Source organism: Salmo trutta, chromosome 14 (assembly GCF_901001165.1).
Source record: "Salmo trutta chromosome 14, fSalTru1.1, whole genome shotgun sequence".
Lineage (NCBI taxonomy): Eukaryota > Metazoa > Chordata > Actinopteri > Salmoniformes > Salmonidae > Salmo > Salmo trutta.
This window is the reverse complement of record NC_042970.1, coordinates 73,599,694-73,620,431: the sequence shown is the minus strand read 5'-3', so window position 1 is coordinate 73,620,431 and position 20,738 is coordinate 73,599,694. Positions and strand designations below refer to the sequence as shown.

At 42.3% G+C, this 20,738-nt stretch overlaps 1 protein-coding gene across 1 annotated transcript in view; it reads right to left on the bottom strand.

Moving 5' to 3' along the window:
- LOC115147355 (nuclear factor 1 X-type) overlaps nt 1–18,584 on the bottom strand; it is a gene marked incomplete in the record, with an annotated part of 152,111 nt that extends 133,527 nt beyond the window's left edge. The window contains 2 exon segments of the mRNA XM_029689564.1: nt 2,541–2,624; nt 17,471–18,584. Of these exon segments, the coding sequence (XP_029545424.1) occupies nt 2,541–2,624; nt 17,471–17,473 (87 nt within the window).
- Between the last annotated feature and the right edge of the window lie 2,154 nt (nt 18,585–20,738).

Sequence of the window (20,738 nt, the reverse complement as noted above, 5' to 3'; positions counted from 1 at the left end):
GTTTTTAATCAACGACTGGCTGGCTGGCTGGCTGGCTGACTGACTAGCTGGCTTATCCTTAAACACCCTGGTCCATGTTCAGCTGGTTGATCATCTCGGGTCAACCTCACGTGCTGTATGTATAGCTGCAGGGAGAGCATATGATGCACACACACACCCTGTCAATTACCCTGCTTCTCCTGCATCCCGCCAATTCACCCTTGAGGTGAGGTAGGAGAATGTGTTCAATTTGTATGTGTCTGTCTGTCTGTGTGTGTGCACACGTACGTCTGTGTGTGTGTGTGTGTGTGTGTGTGTGTGTGTGTGTGTGTGTGTAGGGGTGCGGTTTTGGAGGGTTTGAAGTCACCCCGGAGCACGAGTGCCAAGTTTAGTTTTTGGGAGCCGTTGAAGCCCAGTAGATTTACGAGACCTCAGCCACATGCAGCACTGTGCATTAGGAAAGCTATGCAGCCCCTACAGAACACACACAACAGAGAACATGCACATATGCACGCAAGCATTCATACACACACACACCTACACACACTATGCTACACCACACTCTGTGGCCAATTAAAGAGAGCAGAAGAGACAGAAATAAAGATTGAGAGAATCAGAGAGAGAAAAAGTGAGGGGAAATCAGAGAGGGGGATCCAATTCCAAATCCCCCTCTCCTCACCACACCCTGCGGCACAGGCCCAACCACTCCTAGTCTTTGTGCTCTGGCTCTCTCCCTCTCTCCCTCTCCCTCTCTGGCTCTCCCTCTCTCTCCATCTCCCTCTCTGGCTCTCCCTCTCTCTCCATCTCCCTCTCTGGCTCTCCCTCTCTCTCCATCTCCCTCTCTCCCCATCTCCCTCTATCTCTCTCTCTCTCTCTCTCTCCCCATCTCCCTCTCTGGCTCTCCCTCTCTCTCCATCTCCCTCTCTCCCCATCTCCCTCTCTCTCTCTCTCTCTCTCTCTCTCTCTCTTTCTCTCTCTCTCCCCATCTCCCTCTCTGGCTCTCCCCATCTCCCTCTCTGGCTCTCCCTCTCTCTCTGTGTCTCTCTCTCTCTTGCTCTCCATCTCTATCTCTCTCCCTGGCTCTCTTTTCCTCTCTCTCTCTGGCTCTCACTCTTTCCCTCTCTCCTTGGCTGTCTCAATCCCTCTCTCTGGCGGTGACTCAAATGACACCCTATTCCCTATATAGTGCACTACTTTAGACCAGGGCCCATAGGGTTCTGGACAAAAGTAGTGCACTGTGTAGGGGATAGGTTGTCATTTGGGACGCAAACCATCTCTGTATTCATCACAGGTTGTTGTCTTAACAGATCCTCTCACCACAACCACTAACAACCCAGGAGTTCTAGAGCCCCAAAACGAAGGGAATTCTGTATTCTGATTTCATTCTCCCCACAATGCAAACTCCCACACACACACACACACACACACACACACACACACACACACACACACACACACACACACACACACACACACACACACACACACACACACACACACACAAACTCCCATGCATCAAACAACCCGTTTTGACCGTTAGTAAGTTACCTCAAACCCCCCAAACCCACAGGCTAAATCTGCCATTAAAAAGCACATGGGAAAACCATATGTCATCTAACTATATTTAGGGCCTCGCGGTTGGTGTGTGTGTGTGTGTGTGTGTGTTAGGGCCTCGCGGTTGGTGTGTGTGTGTGTGTGTGTGTGTTAGGGCCTCGCGGTTGGTGTGTGTGTGTGTGTGTGTGTTAGGGCCTCGCGGTTGGTGTGTGTGTGTGTGTTAGGGCCTCGCGGTTGGTGTGTGTGTGTGTGTGTTAGGGCCTCGCGGTTGGTGTGTGTGTTAGGGCCTCGCGGTTGGTGTGTGTGTGTGTGTGTGTGTGTGTGTGTTAGGGCCTTGCCGTTTCTTCTTTCTACACACTGAAGGAGTACGGCAGTATGCATACTTTCTGTTTACCATGGCCTGTGGCTTGGCTATTACATACTGGTAGGTGATGTAGCATATTGATAAAATCATTAGCACGCTCAATGTGCCAGACAGGTGGCTGGAGTCAGAGACCTTCAGAAAGAAAAGCAGAGGGAATGTAGCGAGGACAAAACCAGTAATGTCTCTGTTACTGTGCAGAGACATTACACATGTAGACAGAATAGTCCCAGGTATGTACATGTGAATATACAAGGCTCAGACTGTCAAAGTAAAGAAGTAACAGAAGGGAAAACAGTGTACTGTACTGTGAATAGTAAGTACGATATGTGTATAAATGAAACATGAATATGTACATTATATATTTGGAATGCTGAACCTGATGTGGACGTTTTCACTCCAATGGCCATATTATGGAATGCCCTGATATATTTTGATATATTTATATTTTGATAAATATACATGAATATTTTGATAAATATATATATATTCTGGGCCCTGGTAAAAAACGAAACTATAGTGGCAGTTGTAGTGAAGGTACCAGGTAGTAGGGAGATATTGTGTGTGTGTGTGTGTGTGTGTGTGTGTGTGTGTGTGTGTGTGTGTGTGTGTGTGTGTGTGTGTGTGTGTGTGTGTGTGTACGTACCCTGTAGGAATCAGACACGAGAAAACACTCGGGCATCCCGGGGCCTCTGGATGGGTCTTCATTCACCAGGTACGTGCCAGTGGCCTGAAACGCAATAATTCATTCATTCATTGTTGATTGGATTTCTATACCTAACATAACATAACACAACATAACATAACATAACCTAACATAACATAACACAACATAACATAACATAACACAACATAACCTAACATAACATAACATAACTTAACACAACATAACCTAACACAACACAACACAACACAACATAACATAACATAACCTAACATAACATAACACAACATAACATAACATAACCTAACATAACACAACATAACATAACATAACACAACATAACATAACCTAACATAACATAACATAACACAACATAACATAACATAACACAACATAACATAACATAACATAACATAACCTAACATAACATCACAACACACACATCACATTTGAAGGCCTAAATTGCAGTGGTTTATTAGTGAATTACATTACGAGTAGTTTAAGGCTTATCGTTAAGCAGTCTGAATAATTCTGGGAAAAGCAGCTCCTGTTTACGGATTTGGTACTATAGAGAACGCCTTTTTGTTTTACTACTGAAACATTCTGTTCCTCACATATTTGTTTTCTCCCATTTTGATTATAGATGAACAAATGAACATACAGAACACAAGAAACAATTAAAGAACAACCACAGAAGGATTGTGAACAGGCAGTTAATTATTCTATTGTTCACCTTGCTCACCATGAGGTTGGCACCGATCAGAGCTTTGATTACATTTTAATATTATCCCCTACAACAAGGTTCCCAAACTCCGTCCTGGATTATTTGAATCAGCTGTGTAGTGCTACTGAAAAAATACAAAAGGTGCAGCCGAAGGGGGGGGAGCAGGACGGAGTTTGGTAAACCCTGCCTTACAAGACCAGTCTAACTCATCTTCCTTCATCCGTTAAATAAAGATTATATCCAGGATACATTTAACTACAAGTAAACCAACAAAACACAAACCTGCACAGATAGTTGATTATTTTCTTTGTTCACCTTGGCCACGTTGTTGGCACAAATCACATCATTTGTTTATATTTCAATGTTACCCCATAGACCCCCAAGACAAGACTAGAGACTGCTTCCTTCAATGGAAAACAAAACTACACCTGTGTTCATTTCCAATTCCCACACGGAAATGACAGGTTGCATGCAAATAACTCAAGTCAAGTTTCAATACATCCTGTCTACATCTCGGATGGAGGCTGATATATCTTCTGTCTGGTAAGTGCACTAACTAGTCTGTATTCAGAGGGGACGTGTACTAACTAGTCTGTATTCAGAGGGGACGTGTAATAAGTAGTCTTTATTCAGAGGGGAAGTGTCTAAACTTGTCAGTATTCATAGGGAACGTGTACTAAGTAGTCTGTATTCAGAGGGGAAGTGTACTAACTATTCTGTATTCAGAGGGGAAGTGTACTAACTATTCTGTATGCAGAGAAGCTTAATTTGTATTCTAAAGGAAGGGAAGGATCTGGCAACGGCCTGTTGTGTGTGTGTGTGTGTGTGTGTGTGTGTGTGTGTGTGTGTGTGTGTGTGTGTGTGTGTATGTGTGCTCCAGTATGTGTGTGTGTGTGTTGTGTGTGTGCTCCAGTATGTGTGTGTGAGACACAGCTCCATTTCCATCCAGTTCTGCTGTGGTTGATTGGATCAGGCTAACCCACTCCACTCCACTCAGTTTAGCTGGAGCCCAAATCCCACAGCCAGGTAGCTAGCCGCACAGTTCTGTGAATTCCTATTTAAATTTCACAACTTTCCCGGATAGACCAGGAGAAAGAACCCCCCCTTCCAGAAAAAGCCTACCTGGTAGACTGAGATTATATTTATATAATATAAGCACATGAGTGCAAACATAATCACTAACACATATATGCATTTGTACATGCCCTCTGACGCTACACACACACACACACACACACACACACACACACACACACACACACACGTGCGCACCACTTGCAGTGCCGACAGAAAGCCCATAATAAGAGCCAGACATTGGCAGACCACACAACCCTGAGTTGTGGTGAAAACAAAGGCTATTCATATCCCTCCACTCGGAATGAACGCTCTCTCTCCATTCCTCTCTCTATCCCACTCTCTCGCTCTCCTTCTTGCTAGGCGGCAGGTAGCCTACCGGTTGGGCCAGTAAACGAAAGGTTGCTGGTTCCAATCCCCGAGCCAACTAGGTAAAAAAATATTTCTATGTGCCCTTGAGCAAGGCACTTAACCCTAATTGTGCCTGTAAGTTCCTCTGCATAAGACCGTCTACTAACATGTAAATATTCTCCTTCACTCTCTATCTCCTACTTCCATTTTCTGGTCTTATCATCTGTGCCCACAACGGTTTTTTATTTCTTGCGGCTTGTGTGATTTCTAATCATCTTTATTAGCACATAAACATATTTTTACGGTGAGGCCCTCATTTTTAACGTGGGCACACTGTTCTCATTGTTGAGAGAGAGGGGGAGAGAGAGGGGGAGAGGGAGGGAGAGGGAGAGAGGGAGAGAGAGGGGGTGAGGGAGAGAGAGCAGAGAACACTGAGCTGGGATAAGAAGGAGAGAAGGAGAGGGAGAAGGAGGGAGAGGCAGCCCACTGATAACACAATGCATGATGGGAAAGGGATGCTGCCACCCAGTCCAGTGCCAGGACACGTGTTAGATAGCAGGTCTTATTGTGCTCCTCATGGACCTTAGCCACGGCACCTGTGTGTGTGTGTTTGTCTGTGTGTGTGTGTGTGTGTGTGTGTGTGTGTGTGTGTCTGGGGGTCTGACTGTCTGAGCTGAAGCCCACTGTTAACACTGTAACCGGCCCCTAATGCATCACCAGGTGCACAGGCCCTCTGTGATTGGACGTCCCGGGCAGAGACAGTGTCAGTTGTTCTGATTGGCTAAGCCCGGACCCAAAATGCTACGTGTTGGCACTGGGCACATGGGCTGGTCCAATTGGCTGCTGGCTCGTTTACTGGTGTGTGTGTGTGTGTGTGTGTGTGTGTGGCCTGGTGAAAGATGGTGTTCTGCAGTTGGATGGAGAAAGCCCAGTTACAGAATAAGGATATTGAAGGATGGCTGAATGATCGCAACAGGAAAACCTTTCTCGTCCTATTGGGGAACACATGGAAACCTTGTCATTACACATTAGAATAAAGGTGAAGCAACACCATGCTCTCCACCTGTCAAGGGAGGGACAACACAGACCCCAAAATACACTGTCTCCCTTTGTACTGAACCAATCCCCCTTCGGTTCTGTCCCAAATGTATCTCCTCTTATCAATGTTCATCCCTGAGCCATGTATGAATGATATATTGTACTGTATATACAGAACATATGCTTGGTCCATATGGCCAGCCCTGAGCGGAAATATCTCAAAGCACAGGCTAATTAACATTTTAGAGGGAAGAGACCAAGGCGTTGGAAACGGAGGCCTCGTCCCAAATGGAACCCTACTCCCTTTAAGGTGCACTACTTCTGACCAGGACCCCTATGGACCCAGGTCAAATGTAGTGCACTATAAAGGGAACAGGGTGCCACTTGGGATGCAAACAGAGTCTCTGACCTGTTTGGAAGTGGATCACCAACACCAACCCAATGCAAATGTGTTAATTGAGACATTTTTTTGAACCATCTGATATGAAAGACGTGAGATGGATATAGGATGGAAGATCCAGTTGGTTAAATAAATGGCCATCCGGCTTCGTATAACTGACAAAAGAGAGATTCTTTGTGGGGATGTATTGTGGACCATATGGCCCAACTGGAGGTGAGATCTCCAAAACCCTGTACTGGAACACACTAATAACCACAGTCACACACACACACAATCTCTCTCACACACACACACAATCACACACACACAATCTCTCTCACACACACAATCTCTCTCACACACACACAATCACACACACACAATCTCTCTCACACACACAATCTCTCTCACACACACAATCTCTCTCACACACACACAATCTCTCTCACACACACAGTCTCTCTCACACACACACAATCTCTCTCACACACACAATCTCTCTCACACAATCTCTCTCACACACACACACACACAATCACACACACACAATCTCTCTCACACACACAATCTCTCTCACACACACACACAATCTCTCTCACACACACACACAATCACACACACACAATCTCTCTCACACACACACAATCTCTCTCACACACACAATCTCTCTCACACACACAATCTCTCTCACACACACAATCTCTCTCACACACACAATCTCTCTCACACACACACACACACACACAATCACACACACACAATCTCTCTCACACACACAATCTCTCTCACACACACAATCTCTCTCACACACACAATCTCTCTCACACACACACAATCTCTCTCACACACACACACAATCACACACACACAATCTCTCTCACACACACACAATCTCTCTCACAATCTCTCACACACACACAATCTCTCTCACACACACACAATCTCTCACACACACACACACAATCTCTCTCTCACACACACACACACAATCTCTCTCTCACAATCTCTCTCACACACACAATCTCTCTCACACACACAATCTCTCTCTCTCTCTCACACACACGCACATGCACAAGCACACACACACACCTCCATTGAGCCTTGGGATTGATCCAAATGGCCACACACACACGTGCCCATGCACACACAGCCACAAACCCACATGTTCACACACATGCTGCCCAGCACAGTACACACCACACCTGATAGTTCATGCTGTTCTCCCAAACCAGTTATTCTGGCTGCAGAACTATCATCACAACTATCCAACCGTTGTCAGTTTCTCTCTTTAACAACCAGTAATTATTATCAGCATTATTGTTTTTATTTATTATTATGAATTTGGTGGCCAGGATATGCCGATGCCAAATAAACACACACAGAGCCATACGTGCGCACATGCACACGCACACACACACACAGCCGTATGCACAGACACCAATAAACCAAAGAAGCCAACCTGCATGAAATGGCAAGCACATCAAAGGCTGGGCCGAAACCGGTCTGTTCCAGTGTGTGTGTGTGTGTGTGTGTGTGTGTGTGTGTGTGTGTGTGTTGGAGGGGGGAGGGGGGGGGAGTGTATGAAAGGCATGTGAATCCCTGCCAGAGCCACCTCAGGGAGAAAATTTGGAAAAAATTTGATTTTTCACACCGCTATCTCAGGGGGGTGAGGAGGGAGGTAGGGAGGAGGAGGGAGTAAGGGAGTGAGGAGGAGGGAGGGGGAAGGGAGGAGGAGGGAGTAAGGGAGGAGGAGGGAGGAAGGGAGGGAGGGAGGAGGAGGGAGGGAGGGGAAGGGAGGAGGAGGGAGTAAGGCAGGAGGAAGGGAGGAGGTGGGAGTAAGGGAGGAGGAGGGAGGAAGGGAGTGAGGAGGAGGGAGGGGGAAGGGAGGAGGAGGGAGTAAGGCAGGAGGAAGGGAGGAGGTGGGAGTAAGGCAGGAGGAGGGAGTAAGGGAGGAGGAGGAGGGAGGGGAAGGGAGGAGGAGGAGGGAGGGGAAGGGAGGAGGAGGGAGTAAGGCAGGAGGAAGGGAGGAGGTGGGAGTAAGGCAGGAGGAGGGAGGAAGGGAGGAGGAGGGAGGGGGAAGGGAGGAGGAGGGAGTAAGGCAGGAGGAAGGGAGGAGGTGGGAGTAAGGGAGGAGAAGGGAGTAAGGGAGGAGGAAGGAGGAAGGGAGGAGAAGGGAGGGGGAAGGGAGGAGGAGGGAGTAAGGGAGGAGGAGGGAGGAAGGGAGTGAGGAGGAGGGAGGGGGAAGGGAGGAGGAGGAGGGAGGGGGAAGGGAGGAGGAGGGAGTAAGGCAGGAGGAGGGAGGAGAGGGAGTAAGGCAGGAGGAAGGGAGGAGGAGGGAGTAAGGAAGGAGGAGGGAGGAGAGGGAGTAAGGCAGGAGGAAGGGAGGAGGAGGGAGTAAGGAAGGAGGAGGGAGGAAGGGAGTGAGGAGGGAGGAAGGGAGTGAAGAGGGAGGAAGGGAGTGAAGAGGGAGGAGGGCAAAAGAAAAACAGAGAAAGAGGAGGGAGGAGGGGGTGAATATTGGTTGTGTGTGTGTGTGTGTGTGTGGTGTGTGTGTGTGTGTGTGTGTGTGTGTGTGTGTGTGTGTGTGTGTGTGTGTGTGTGTGTGTGTGTGTGTGCGGTTCTGGAATGGATATGGGGCCTGTGCTAATTATTTCAGTTCACTTTTAGGGGGTTTAACATTAGTTTAATGGGTTCAGATGTTGAAGCCAAGACAGAGTGGTGCTGAATGTTGTTTTCTGCTTAATAGCATAGCAGGTTTACACAACAGTAGACTGTGGTTAGAGCAATATGTAGTACACACATTCTGTAGGTGTGTAGAAACTCCTTTAGAAAATACCTGACTTCACTTCAGTGTCAATTCATTATGTGTGACTGTGTGTGTACACGTTTACTATAGTTGTGAGTACCAGAAGTCCTCAAAAGAATAGTAAACCACCTACATTTCTGAGAAGTGAGGACATATTGCCAGTCGTCACTTGTAAAAAAAAAAATTGGGTTAGGATTAGGGTTTGAGTAAGAATTAGGGTTAGTGGTTAAGTTTAGGGTTAGGAGTTAAGGTTAGGTTTAGGGGATAAGGTTAACGTTTTGAATGGGAATCAATTGTTGGTCCACACAACTATAGTAAGACATAGCTGTGTGTGTGTGTGTGCGTGCATACAGTGTTGTGTGGCCACGACAAGTACCGTTACCCATAACAAGTGTGAGTAGTGTGGGTGACTGACAGTACGTGGGTGGCTGAATGAATAAAGCATTGACAATGGAGGCCAGCCCAGGCCAGCAATTACCCTGACTAACTGACTGACAGACATAGAGTAGAAAATCCCTTGCATCCTAAGAGTTCAAGGCGGACAGGACAGGGTGAACAAGTTCATACAGAACTGCATGGCAGCAGGACAGACTTACTGTACACCGCCACACCCCAGAGACGCACCTGGCATGGTGACAAATATTAGACAAGACAGGTAGCTAGGTGTAGGGTGAAGTTCCCTCGGCCTAGACGCTGATCTTAGATCAGTTTAGCGTTTCCGCCACTAATGGTTAAGGTTAGGATTGGGGGAGGGAAAACTGATCCTACATTTGTCCCTAGGGGAAACGTCACCGCGGAACAAATAGCTAACTTCTAGCACAGGGCTGTATTGTATCAATAAAGATGCATTGTATTTATACTAGGTCTGTATCGAGTCATAATAGCCATAAAACCTGGCTACATTTCTTTAAATGGCCATTTCTGTGACCTGTCTTGTGCAAGTTTTGAATTGACACAATAACTGTTAGCAAAGCTGTCAGCTAGAGATGACAAGCTGGAGTTTACAGGGATTGGTAGTTTTCCTTGATGTCGACATTGATGCTAATTAGCATTTTCTAATCTGAGAGTAAATAGAGACGAATATATTGATAAAAGTCACCTTGTCCTAGAGAGATTTACATGGTTATCAAAATGTCACGCCAAGGTGAGCCTACACAAAACACAGCCCTTATTTTAAGTGTTTATAACATTTCTTATTGGAAAAATGAATGGTGGAAAAACGATTGTTTGACCGCTAGGTTTATGGGTATTATGACACCTCTAATGTGGGGCTCTATAGTATCAATAAGGATATATTGTATTTATACCAGGGCTGTATTGTATCAATAAGGATATATTGTATTTATACCAGGGCTGTATTGTATCAATAAGGATATATTGTATTTATACCAGGGCTGTATTGTATCAATAAATATATATTGTATTTATACCAGGGCTGTATTGTATTGAATAAAGATGAATTGTATTTATACCAGGGCTGTATTGTATCAATAAGGATATATTGTATTTATACCAGGGCTGTATTGTATCAATAAAGACATATTGTATTTATACCAGGGCTGTATTGTATTGAATAAAAATGAATTGTATTTATACCAGGGCTGTATTGTATCAATAAGGATATATTGTATTTATACCAGGGCTGTATTGTATCAATAAGGATATATTGTATTTATACCAGGGCTGTATTGTATCAATAAATACATATTGTATTTATACCAGGGCTGTATTATATTGAATAAAGATGAATTGTATTTATACCAGGGCTGTATTGTATCAATAAAGACATATTGTATTTATACCAGGGCTGTATTGTATCAATAAAGACATATTGTATTTATACCAGGGCTGTATTGTATCAATAAGGATATATTGTATTTATACCAGGGCTGTATTGTATCAATAAGGATATATTGTATTTATACCAGGGCTGTATTGTATCAATAAATATATATTGTATTTATACCAGGGCTGTATTGTATTGAATAAAGATGAATTGTATTTATACCAGGGCTGTATTGTATCAATAAAGACATATTGTATTTATACCAGGGCTGTATTGTATCAATAAGGATATATTGTATTTATACCAGGGCTGTATTGTATCAATAAATACATATTGTATTTATACCAGGGCTGTATTGTATTGAATAAAGATGAATTGTATTTATACCAGGGCTGTATTGTATCAATAAAGACATATTGTATTTATACCAGGGCTGCATTGTATCAATAAGGATATATTGTATTTATACCAGGGCTGTATTGTATCAATAAAGACATATTGTATTTATACCAGGGCTGTATTGCATCAATACAGATATATTGTATTTACACCAGGGCTGTATTGTATCAATAAGGATATATTGTATTTATACCAGGGCTGTATTGTATCAATACAGATATATTGTATTTATACCAGGGCTGTATTGTATCAATAAGGATATATTGTATTTATACCAGGGCTGTATTGTATCAATAAAGATATATTGTATTTATACCAGGGCTGTATTGTATCAATACAGATATATTGTATTTATACCAGGGCTGTATTGTATCAATACAGATATATTGTATTTATACCAGGGCTGTATTGTATCAATAAGGATATATTGTATTTATACCAGGGCTGTATTGTATTAATAAGGATATATTGTATTGATACCAGGGCTGTATTGTATCAGTAAGGATATATTGTATTTATACCAGGGCTGTATTGTATCAATAAAGATATATTGTATTTATTCCAGGGCTGTATTGTATCAATACAGATATATTGTATTTATACTGTATCAATACGGATATATTGTATTTATACCAGGGCTGTATTGTATCAATAAGGGTATATTGTATTTATACCAGGGCTGTATTGTATCAATAAGGATGAATTGTATTTATACCAGGGCTGTATTGTATCAATAAAGACGTATTGTATTTATACCAGGGCTGTATTGTATCAATAAAGACATATTGTATTTATACCAGGGCTGTATTGTATCAATAAAGACATATTGTATTTATACCAGGGCTGTATTGTATCAATAAAGACATATTGTATTTATACCAGGCTGTATTGTATCAATAAAGATATATTGTAGCTGTGTTCCATCCCAGGAAGCTGTTCCTTTCTTTCTGTCCTTGTTCGCTTCACATGTCTCCAACTTCAGCCCAGCACAGGTGTGTAAGTGGGCTGGAACAAAACCCTGCATAACCCACCCAATATACTGTATCTCCAGCACCATGTAGTGAGGGAGATCCCTATAGGCCAACACTATATATTTAGTTACACAGTAGTGAGGGAGATCCCTATAGACCAACCCTATACATTTAGTTACACAGTAGTGAGGGAGATCCCTATAGGCCAACACTATACATTTAGTTACACAGTAGTGAGGGAGATCCCTATAGGCCAACACTATACATTTAGTTACACAGTAGTGAGGGAGATCCCTATAGGCCAACACTATACATTTAGTTACACAGTAGTGAGGGAGATCCTATAGGCCAACACTATACATTTAGTTACACAGTAGTGAGGGAGATCCCTATAGGCCAACACTATACATTTAGTTACACAGTAGTGAGGGAGATCCTTATAGGCCAACACTATACATTTAGTTACACAGTAGTGAGGGAGATCCCTATAGGCCAACACTATACATTTAGTTACACAGTAGTGAGGGAGATCCCTATAGGCCAACACTATACATTTAGTTACACAGTAGTGAGGGAGATCCCTATAGGCCAACACTATACATTTAGTTACACAGTAGTGAGGGAGATCCCTATAGGCCAACACTATACATTTAGTTACACAGTAGTGAGGGAGATCCCTATAGGCCAACACTATACATTTAGTTACACAGTAGTGAGGGAGATCCCTATAGGCCAACACTATACATTTAGTTACACAGTAGTGAGGGAGATCCTATAGGCCAACACTATACATTTAGTTACACAGTAGTGAGGGAGATCCCTATAGGCCAACACTATACATTTAGTTACACAGTAGTGAGGGAGATCCTATAGGCCAACACTATACATTTAGTTACACAGTAGAAGGGTGGTATTAATGTATGTAACACAATAACTCTGTCCCTACATGTCTGTCTTTACCGAGATACTCTTACTAGTGAAACCACACTCTCTAACAACGTGAAACCACACTGTGGTAACTTACTAGTGAAACCACACTCTCTAACAACGTGAAACCACACTGTGGTATGTGCACTCAACAATAATGTTTCTCCTGGTTACAATAACCTCATTGTTTCCCACAATAGGCTGATCTTGGGGAGTAATTTCCTTCTGAGCTCTAACACAGGGAGAGTTACCACACCGCATTAGATTACAAAACACAAGCGTTTCAATGGGGCATATAACGATAACACACGTTTCAATGGGGCATATAACGGTAACACACGTTTCAATGGGGCATATAACGGTAACACACGTTTCAATGGGGCATATAACGGTAACACACGTTTCAATGTGGCATATAACGGTAACACACGTTTCAATGGGGCATATAACGGTAACACACGTTTCAATGGGCATATAACGGTAACACACGTTTCAATGGGGCATATAACGGTAACACACGTTTCAATGGGGCATATAACGGTAACAAACATTTCAATGGGTTATATAACGGTAACACACGTTTCAATGGGGCATATAACGGTAACACACGTTTCAATGGGGCATATAACGGTAACAAACGTTTCAATGGGTCATATAACGGTAACACACGTTTCAATGGGGCATATAACGGTAACACACGTTTCAATGGGGCATATAACGGTAACACACGTTTCAATGAGTCATATAACGGTAACACACGTTTCAATGGGGCATATAACGGTAGCACACGTTTCAATGGGGCATATAACGGTAACACACGTTTCAATGGGGCATATAACGGTAACACACGTTTCAATGGGTCATATAACGGTAACACACGTTTCAATGGGGCATATAACGGTAACACACGTTTCAATGGGGCATATAACGGTAACACACGTTTCAATGGGGCATATAACGGTAACACACGTTTCAATGAGCCCATAGAAATAGAATCCAGATTTTCAAATCAGTCAAATATCATGGTGATGATGTGATGTCAAGGTTTACACCTCCTTGCCAACTCACCAAAAACAATACTGCACTTGACAAACGAGGCAGCTCAAAGTCCAAATCGGAGGCTAATAATAACCACAATCTAGACTACAGGAAAGCTAGTCAATGCTGTTAATGATGTTTTGTGTTGTATTATCGTGCTCATTGATGCATGAACTAACCATTTGTTAGGATCAACTTTTCTATCTTTCAGGAACTTATTTTAACATCCCTGGCCTGCTATAGCAGGGGGTACCAGAACTCTGTCATCGGAACCCCGCGGGTGCACTTTTGGGGTCTCGAGGACCGAGTTTGAGAAAGGCTGCTCTACAGTATTTACTAAGTCACCTATAACATAGGGCTGGCACAATTACCATATGGTTATGGATGAAGACCCTCATGAAAGTAAAATAACCGTCATAACCGTTTTAAAAAATAAAACGTTTTGTGTGGAACGAACAGCTGACTGAAGACGGGAAAGCCGGGCATTCATGCAGTTGAGTCTGTTTTGGGCTTAACATGGACTCTTAACAACATGATGAAACTTTGATGCTCCTTGCTGAAACAAGCAAACTAGTCTTCGGTTGCCTAGGCAACGGCCTCCACAATGCAGCAGCAGCACATAGAAATAGAATGAATAGAACAGGCTTGGAACCTCTAACACTGGCAATTTGACTGTTAAACTCATGGGTACACTCAATAATTTCTATGGTAATGTAGAATGTTCATTCAAATGATATTAACTGATGTGGCTCATGCAATGGAGTGTATTTTTTGTAATTTCAGTTGAGTTGAATCAACAAATCACACCGCACATTTTAGCACAGATATTTACTTCCTGTTTTGCTCCAATTTGCTCCTATGGGGCTACTTGAACGGTTATTACGGTGACAACGGTCATTTGGCTGGCCAATTACCATCATCCAAAATGCCATGACTGTCACAGCCCTACAGTATAACCTGTTAATGGATCATATTATGTTTGTATGTTTGAGAGCCAGTGATGTGAAATTCCATGTGTGCAGATGAGAGCCAGTCAGACTGACGGGCTGTGTAGACTGAATAATGATTGGTGCTGTTCGGCCAAATCACATCAGACACACACCACACACCCTATCAAGCAGTACATTTCAGAGGTTGGTGTTTGCCTCAGAAAGCAGGCTTCAAGAGAAGGCCTAGGACTACACCAATATAACTCCTAATGAAACTGGAGTGTAGGTTACAGTATATTATTACTGATGCTGCCTGAATAATACACATAAAATGCTATTTTTTTTATTAATGGTAACTATGGACTTAAAATATATTATTATTAGTGACCTCTTGAATAATAATGACTTTTCTATATACACTGAGTGTATACAAAACAGATAATACATTTAAAAACTGAACAACTATCAAAAGTATAATGCATCTGTCCCTTTTCATATTAAATCATATATTAACGAAGAGTTATGATACAGAGATTATAATGGTAATCCAATGCGGTTAGGAACACTCAGAGTTAAGGAGAGGAACAGCTTCCTAATATTGAGTTGCACCCTCTTTTGCCCTCAGAACAACCTCAATTTGTTGGGGCATGGACTCTACAAGGTGTCAAAAGCGTTCCACAGGGATGCTGTTGACTCCAATCCTTCCCACAGTTGTGTCAAATTGTCTGGATGTCCTTTGGGTGGTGGACCATTCTTGATACACATGGGAAACTGTTGAGTGTAAAAAACCCAGCAGCGTTGCAGTTCTTGACACACTCAAACCGGTGCGCCTGGCACCTGCTACCATACAGTACTCCGTTCAAAGACACTTAAATATTTTGTCTTGCCCATTCGCCCTCTGAATGGCACACACACACACACACACACAATCCATGTCTCAATTGTCTCAAGGCTTAAAAATCCTTCTTTAACCTGTCTCCTCCCCTTCATCTACACTAATTGGATTTAGCAGGTGACATCAATAAGGGATCATAGCTTTCACCTGGATTTACCTGGTCAGTCTATGTCATGGAAAGAGCAGGTGTTCCTAATGTTTTGTACACTCAGTGTATGTTATGTGCTGTATATCTTAGGCTATATTATTAATATAGTATCCTATGATATTTTATTTCATATTATATATTATTCTAGTTATTATTAGCATATTATTATTATAGCTTGTGGCAAGGGAACCCACATGCTTCTGGCACACAAAAAAACACGTCTGATATCCATTGGATGGTTTGAACGGGCCTAGGAACTAAAAACACACCAATACTGAGGGTAAATCTATTCCCGCTTCCCCCTCCCTTTTCGTGAGCCTATATGAAGTGTCATCAACTACGCAACTCAATTAGCCGACCCATTGATGAAAATACAACCAACAGGCTACAGGGGGAAAAAAAGACAATTCCGCAAGTAGGAGGAAGAGAGAAAGAGATTGGGATTATTTGTGTATTAGTAGGCCTATTGTACTGTTAGACATTTACTGCACTGCTGGAGCTAGGAACAAAAGCATTTCGCTGCGCTTGCTTTAACATCTGCTAATCTGTGTATACATACACAACAAATACACATGTATTTGATTTGAAAGAGATGCACCCCAGACAATGAAGCTTCTAAAAGATTGAACATTTGGTCTCCGACACACAAGAACCACCCGCACTGTCCTATATTCTGGCCTGTCAAACTGCTCTCTTAGAACGATAAAACATGCTGTCGTCGTTGGTTATTCCTTTTGATGTAGGCTAACCACCGCAGAATAGACCCAGCATCCCGCCACTTTGTCATCACATGGGTTTTATATTCAGACGACTATTTTGTTCTCAATGTTTAAAAATTTTTTTTATATAGCCTCATATTTATTTTGACTTCGATAATAATAAATAATAGGCCTATAAGCTAAATATTATAAATGTGATAATAAATGTAAAATAATGTATTATAATAAATTATAATATAAATAATAACAGGCCTACATTTAATCAAAATTCGTGTTTAAATAAAAAAAAGTGTGAGAAAATAAATGTGGGATAATAAGCTGTTTATGATAGTCAGACACGTCACAGTAACAAAACGGAGTAGTACTTGTCTAGACAGTTATAGCAAGCATCAGGGATACAGGTGAGCTTGGCTTGATGTGGCGCTTCACTTTAAACCGTTTAGTGTCACACAGTCACCCGCGAAATGAAATAATATTACTTAAATAATACAATAATACACCTGTAGGCGCTAAAGTAATTAGTCTAATCAATAACAAATACTCCTCTTTCGACTGAGATGTAGATTTTGACTGACGTAAATCAAATAAATCCCCTCTTAAATTAATTGTAACATAATTATAACATATTGTTAAAGTGTAAAGGTATTCTACATATCAACCTTAGAAATAATATGGCAATAGTTTGAAAGGCTTTCTCCAGTGATGATATTAATTTACATAGCACGTACCATTATAGCGCAGGGAGATGTGCCAACTCTCTCAAAGACCCATTTTACTTAAAAAATTCTGCTTCCAAAAAAAGTGAGAGAGAGCGAGAGGGAGAGAAGAGGGCGAGAGAGCGCGACTCTGTTTTTTCTTCGGTGTTACCGGAAGCAAAAACAAGTCCTTTAAACAAGTCGGCCTGTGGCCCAGAAAACGGTCTTTGAAAAAGTTTGTCTTCTCTTCTGCGAGAGAAAAGGAAAGGACGGACAGCGTAGCAGCAGACTCCCTACTTCTCCTCGTTATTCTGGATTCTTCTTTTCATTTGTTAGCGCAAGTTGCATCCATCGTCAACGCTCGTCGACAGCCCAATAAGTTCGGGAGACGTTCGAGTCCAAGTCCTGCTGCCTTCAACACCGAGCGGTGAAAGAAAGTTCTGCAACTAATCAGTGACGTGAGAGAGACGCCGAACCACCAACAAACGTCTCACAAATAGCTAAAATACTGTGTGGACGGAGATAAGATAGAAAGTAAGTTTTTGTTTATTTATTTTCTCCCCCTTCAAAATAACAGCTCTCTGCTCCCGTTTCCAAAATGTGTATCCAAACTAACACCAACACCCCAATCTCTTCCTCCACTGTCTGTCTTCTCGTTCTGCTTCCCCCTTGTCCCCCTCTCTCACTCTTGATCCACAATCGGAGAGTCCCCTGGTCCCACGCCTCCTCCTCCTCAAAGCGTACGAGATGAAAGAGACGTCTTCAAAATCGTTATTGCATTGCCGAGATATCAAAATGCCTACACCGCAGCAACAAAGACCTGTCGAAAAATCCTCGTGTAAAATGCTGAGGTGATAGCCGTAGCCTACGTTCCAATATCAATACTGGTAGCGGTTTATTCCACAATATCAGCGACACAAAAGGAGGTTAATGTCTCTTTAAAATGGAATAAGAATGAGGGCAGTTGTATAGCCTTATTAGCGTCCGGGCCGGTCAGAGAGATCAGCCGGTCGTGGTCTCGTGGAAGCGTCGAGTTGGTTGAATTATTAATAACGCGAACTGTTCGCAGTCTGTCGCGGGGAGCAAGTGGCCAGGGTAGCAGCTGGGGGTTTAGGAGCATTATGCGGGCTCGGGCTAAATCACGGGCAGCGGGGATTACGGGCTGCCTGTACTGTCTTGCGCTACCGTTACCAGCCGCAGAGGAACGGAGAGAGAAAGAGGGAGATGAGTTAGGGATAGAGGTGTCAGGTGTAGGCTAGTGGAATAGTCCTGGTCAGGTCAGGTAGTTAGTTCAACTTGGAACTTTTCCCTGTGTTTCATAGTGACATTCATGAACTGCAGTCGATAGAAACCTAATAACTATACCAACACTAAAAATAATTACGTATTTCTAGGTCATTTGGGTCAGCGAATGTTTCTAAAGTGACCAGAGTGTGCGCGGCCTTGCGCGGCCTTTGGCAGTGCCACAAATTTGGTGAGATGAGGCAGCGCGCGCTCTGAGGCCTCGCAGACGTTATCATATAAACGCCTCAAAGTTCCGAGCCTATAGAAAAGGATATGTAATATATTATGGATGCAATAGCAATTGAATTTGGAATATCCCACATTGCAATATCCCCCCAAAAAAGGATATGGATAGAACCAAAAAGAGTTATATGCTTACTTCATATATGGCACCCCTTAAGGTTCTAGAACCGAAGTCGGTTCCACATAGAACCCTATATGGAATCAATTTTCGTTCAGTGAAGAAGAACCCCTGGAGTTCTGATCAAAGAACCCTACAACATGGTTCTATATAGAACCTTTAAGGGTACCATATGAAGCAAGCAATATAACCCTTTTTGGTTCTATCCAGAACCTTTTTTTCTAAGAGTGTATCACAGAGAAAAAGTTGACTATCAAGACACAATCTGAGGAAAGTTTAGGCCATCCACCTAAGTTTATTTAGCTAACAGGTGCAGGACAATTGATGTGACATTACTGAATTCAGGAATGGAATTTAACCCATGCAGTTGGGTTTTAACCCATAAATGGAGTATTGTTCTCTGTCTGTCCTGCATGGCTATACTTTTCGGGAGTTCGTGCAGTTTTTGAAAATGTTATATAGGACTGATATGCCGCTCATTTGCAGTCATAATCAAATTTTCAACGTAGGTTGAAGACACAAAACACACACACACCACATATAGGCCTCCCCACATGCGTAAAAAAACAACAACTTCTAAATAGGCTATTTATGTACTTTTAATAAATAACGATAATCCATTTTATCGATAAATGTTCACTGATTTTGTTATTATTTTGGGGTTGATACTATCCGGACTACAATCTGGAGCTAGTCAACCAGATGCCACATATAGCCTAGGCCTAAGAAATACAACCGTCAACATGGGTGGGGGCCAATACATGTATTTGTTTTTGATAAGCTAAATATATCTTTATACTTTGAGGTATTATTTTTGGATTGTTTGAGATTAAAGAATCTGGAGTTATTCAATCAGACACGCAATGACATTCCTGCAGCACATCACATCAGGAGTAACATAACGGCGTGATGAATTATTGAATATTGACCTCCCAACGCATTTGGCCTCATCTATTATTAATTCATTGAATTATAATTGAAGTTATTATTTCAACCTAATTTAGAGTATTCCATTTAACACGAGAGGGTTAAAAGGTGTGGGTGGAGGGTGGTGTGGGAGAAAGTCTGTCAAGAACGCGACAAAACATTTCGCTCAAAGTTTGTGCTCTGCTTTTGAATAGAAGAAATAGACCGCAGTGTGTTGAGGTGTGTAGTTACAAACGAAAGACGAACAGAGTTGAACGTAATCCTCGTACAGTTAGGCTAGTTATTTCTCCTAACTCATTTTAACAAACAAAACACAAACATTGTGATAAATGTCTCAAATATGTCTATCTTTGGCAACATTATTTTACCATGGTAATATTGCTTTTCACAGGCCTTAGACACATATTGTCTCTGAAGGAATCAAAATAGAATAGAGATTCCAAATTCCAATCGTTTCTCTTTTGCCGTCTGTTGTAGGTCATTCCAGCGATAGAATATAGCTTACCACGATAACAAATATTAAACAATAAGTAGGCTAATAAATACAACTTCGATCACTAAATAGCATGCAGGGTAGGCCACTATGATGATATATTGACATTAGGATCTTAGTTCTGAAAATGAGATGACCCACTGTTTATATATCAGACCTATGAAAATGTCACTTAGTTTAACTGTTAATTGCACTAGTCTATCAGCTATAGCCTATATTTCAGCATTGTAAAACGT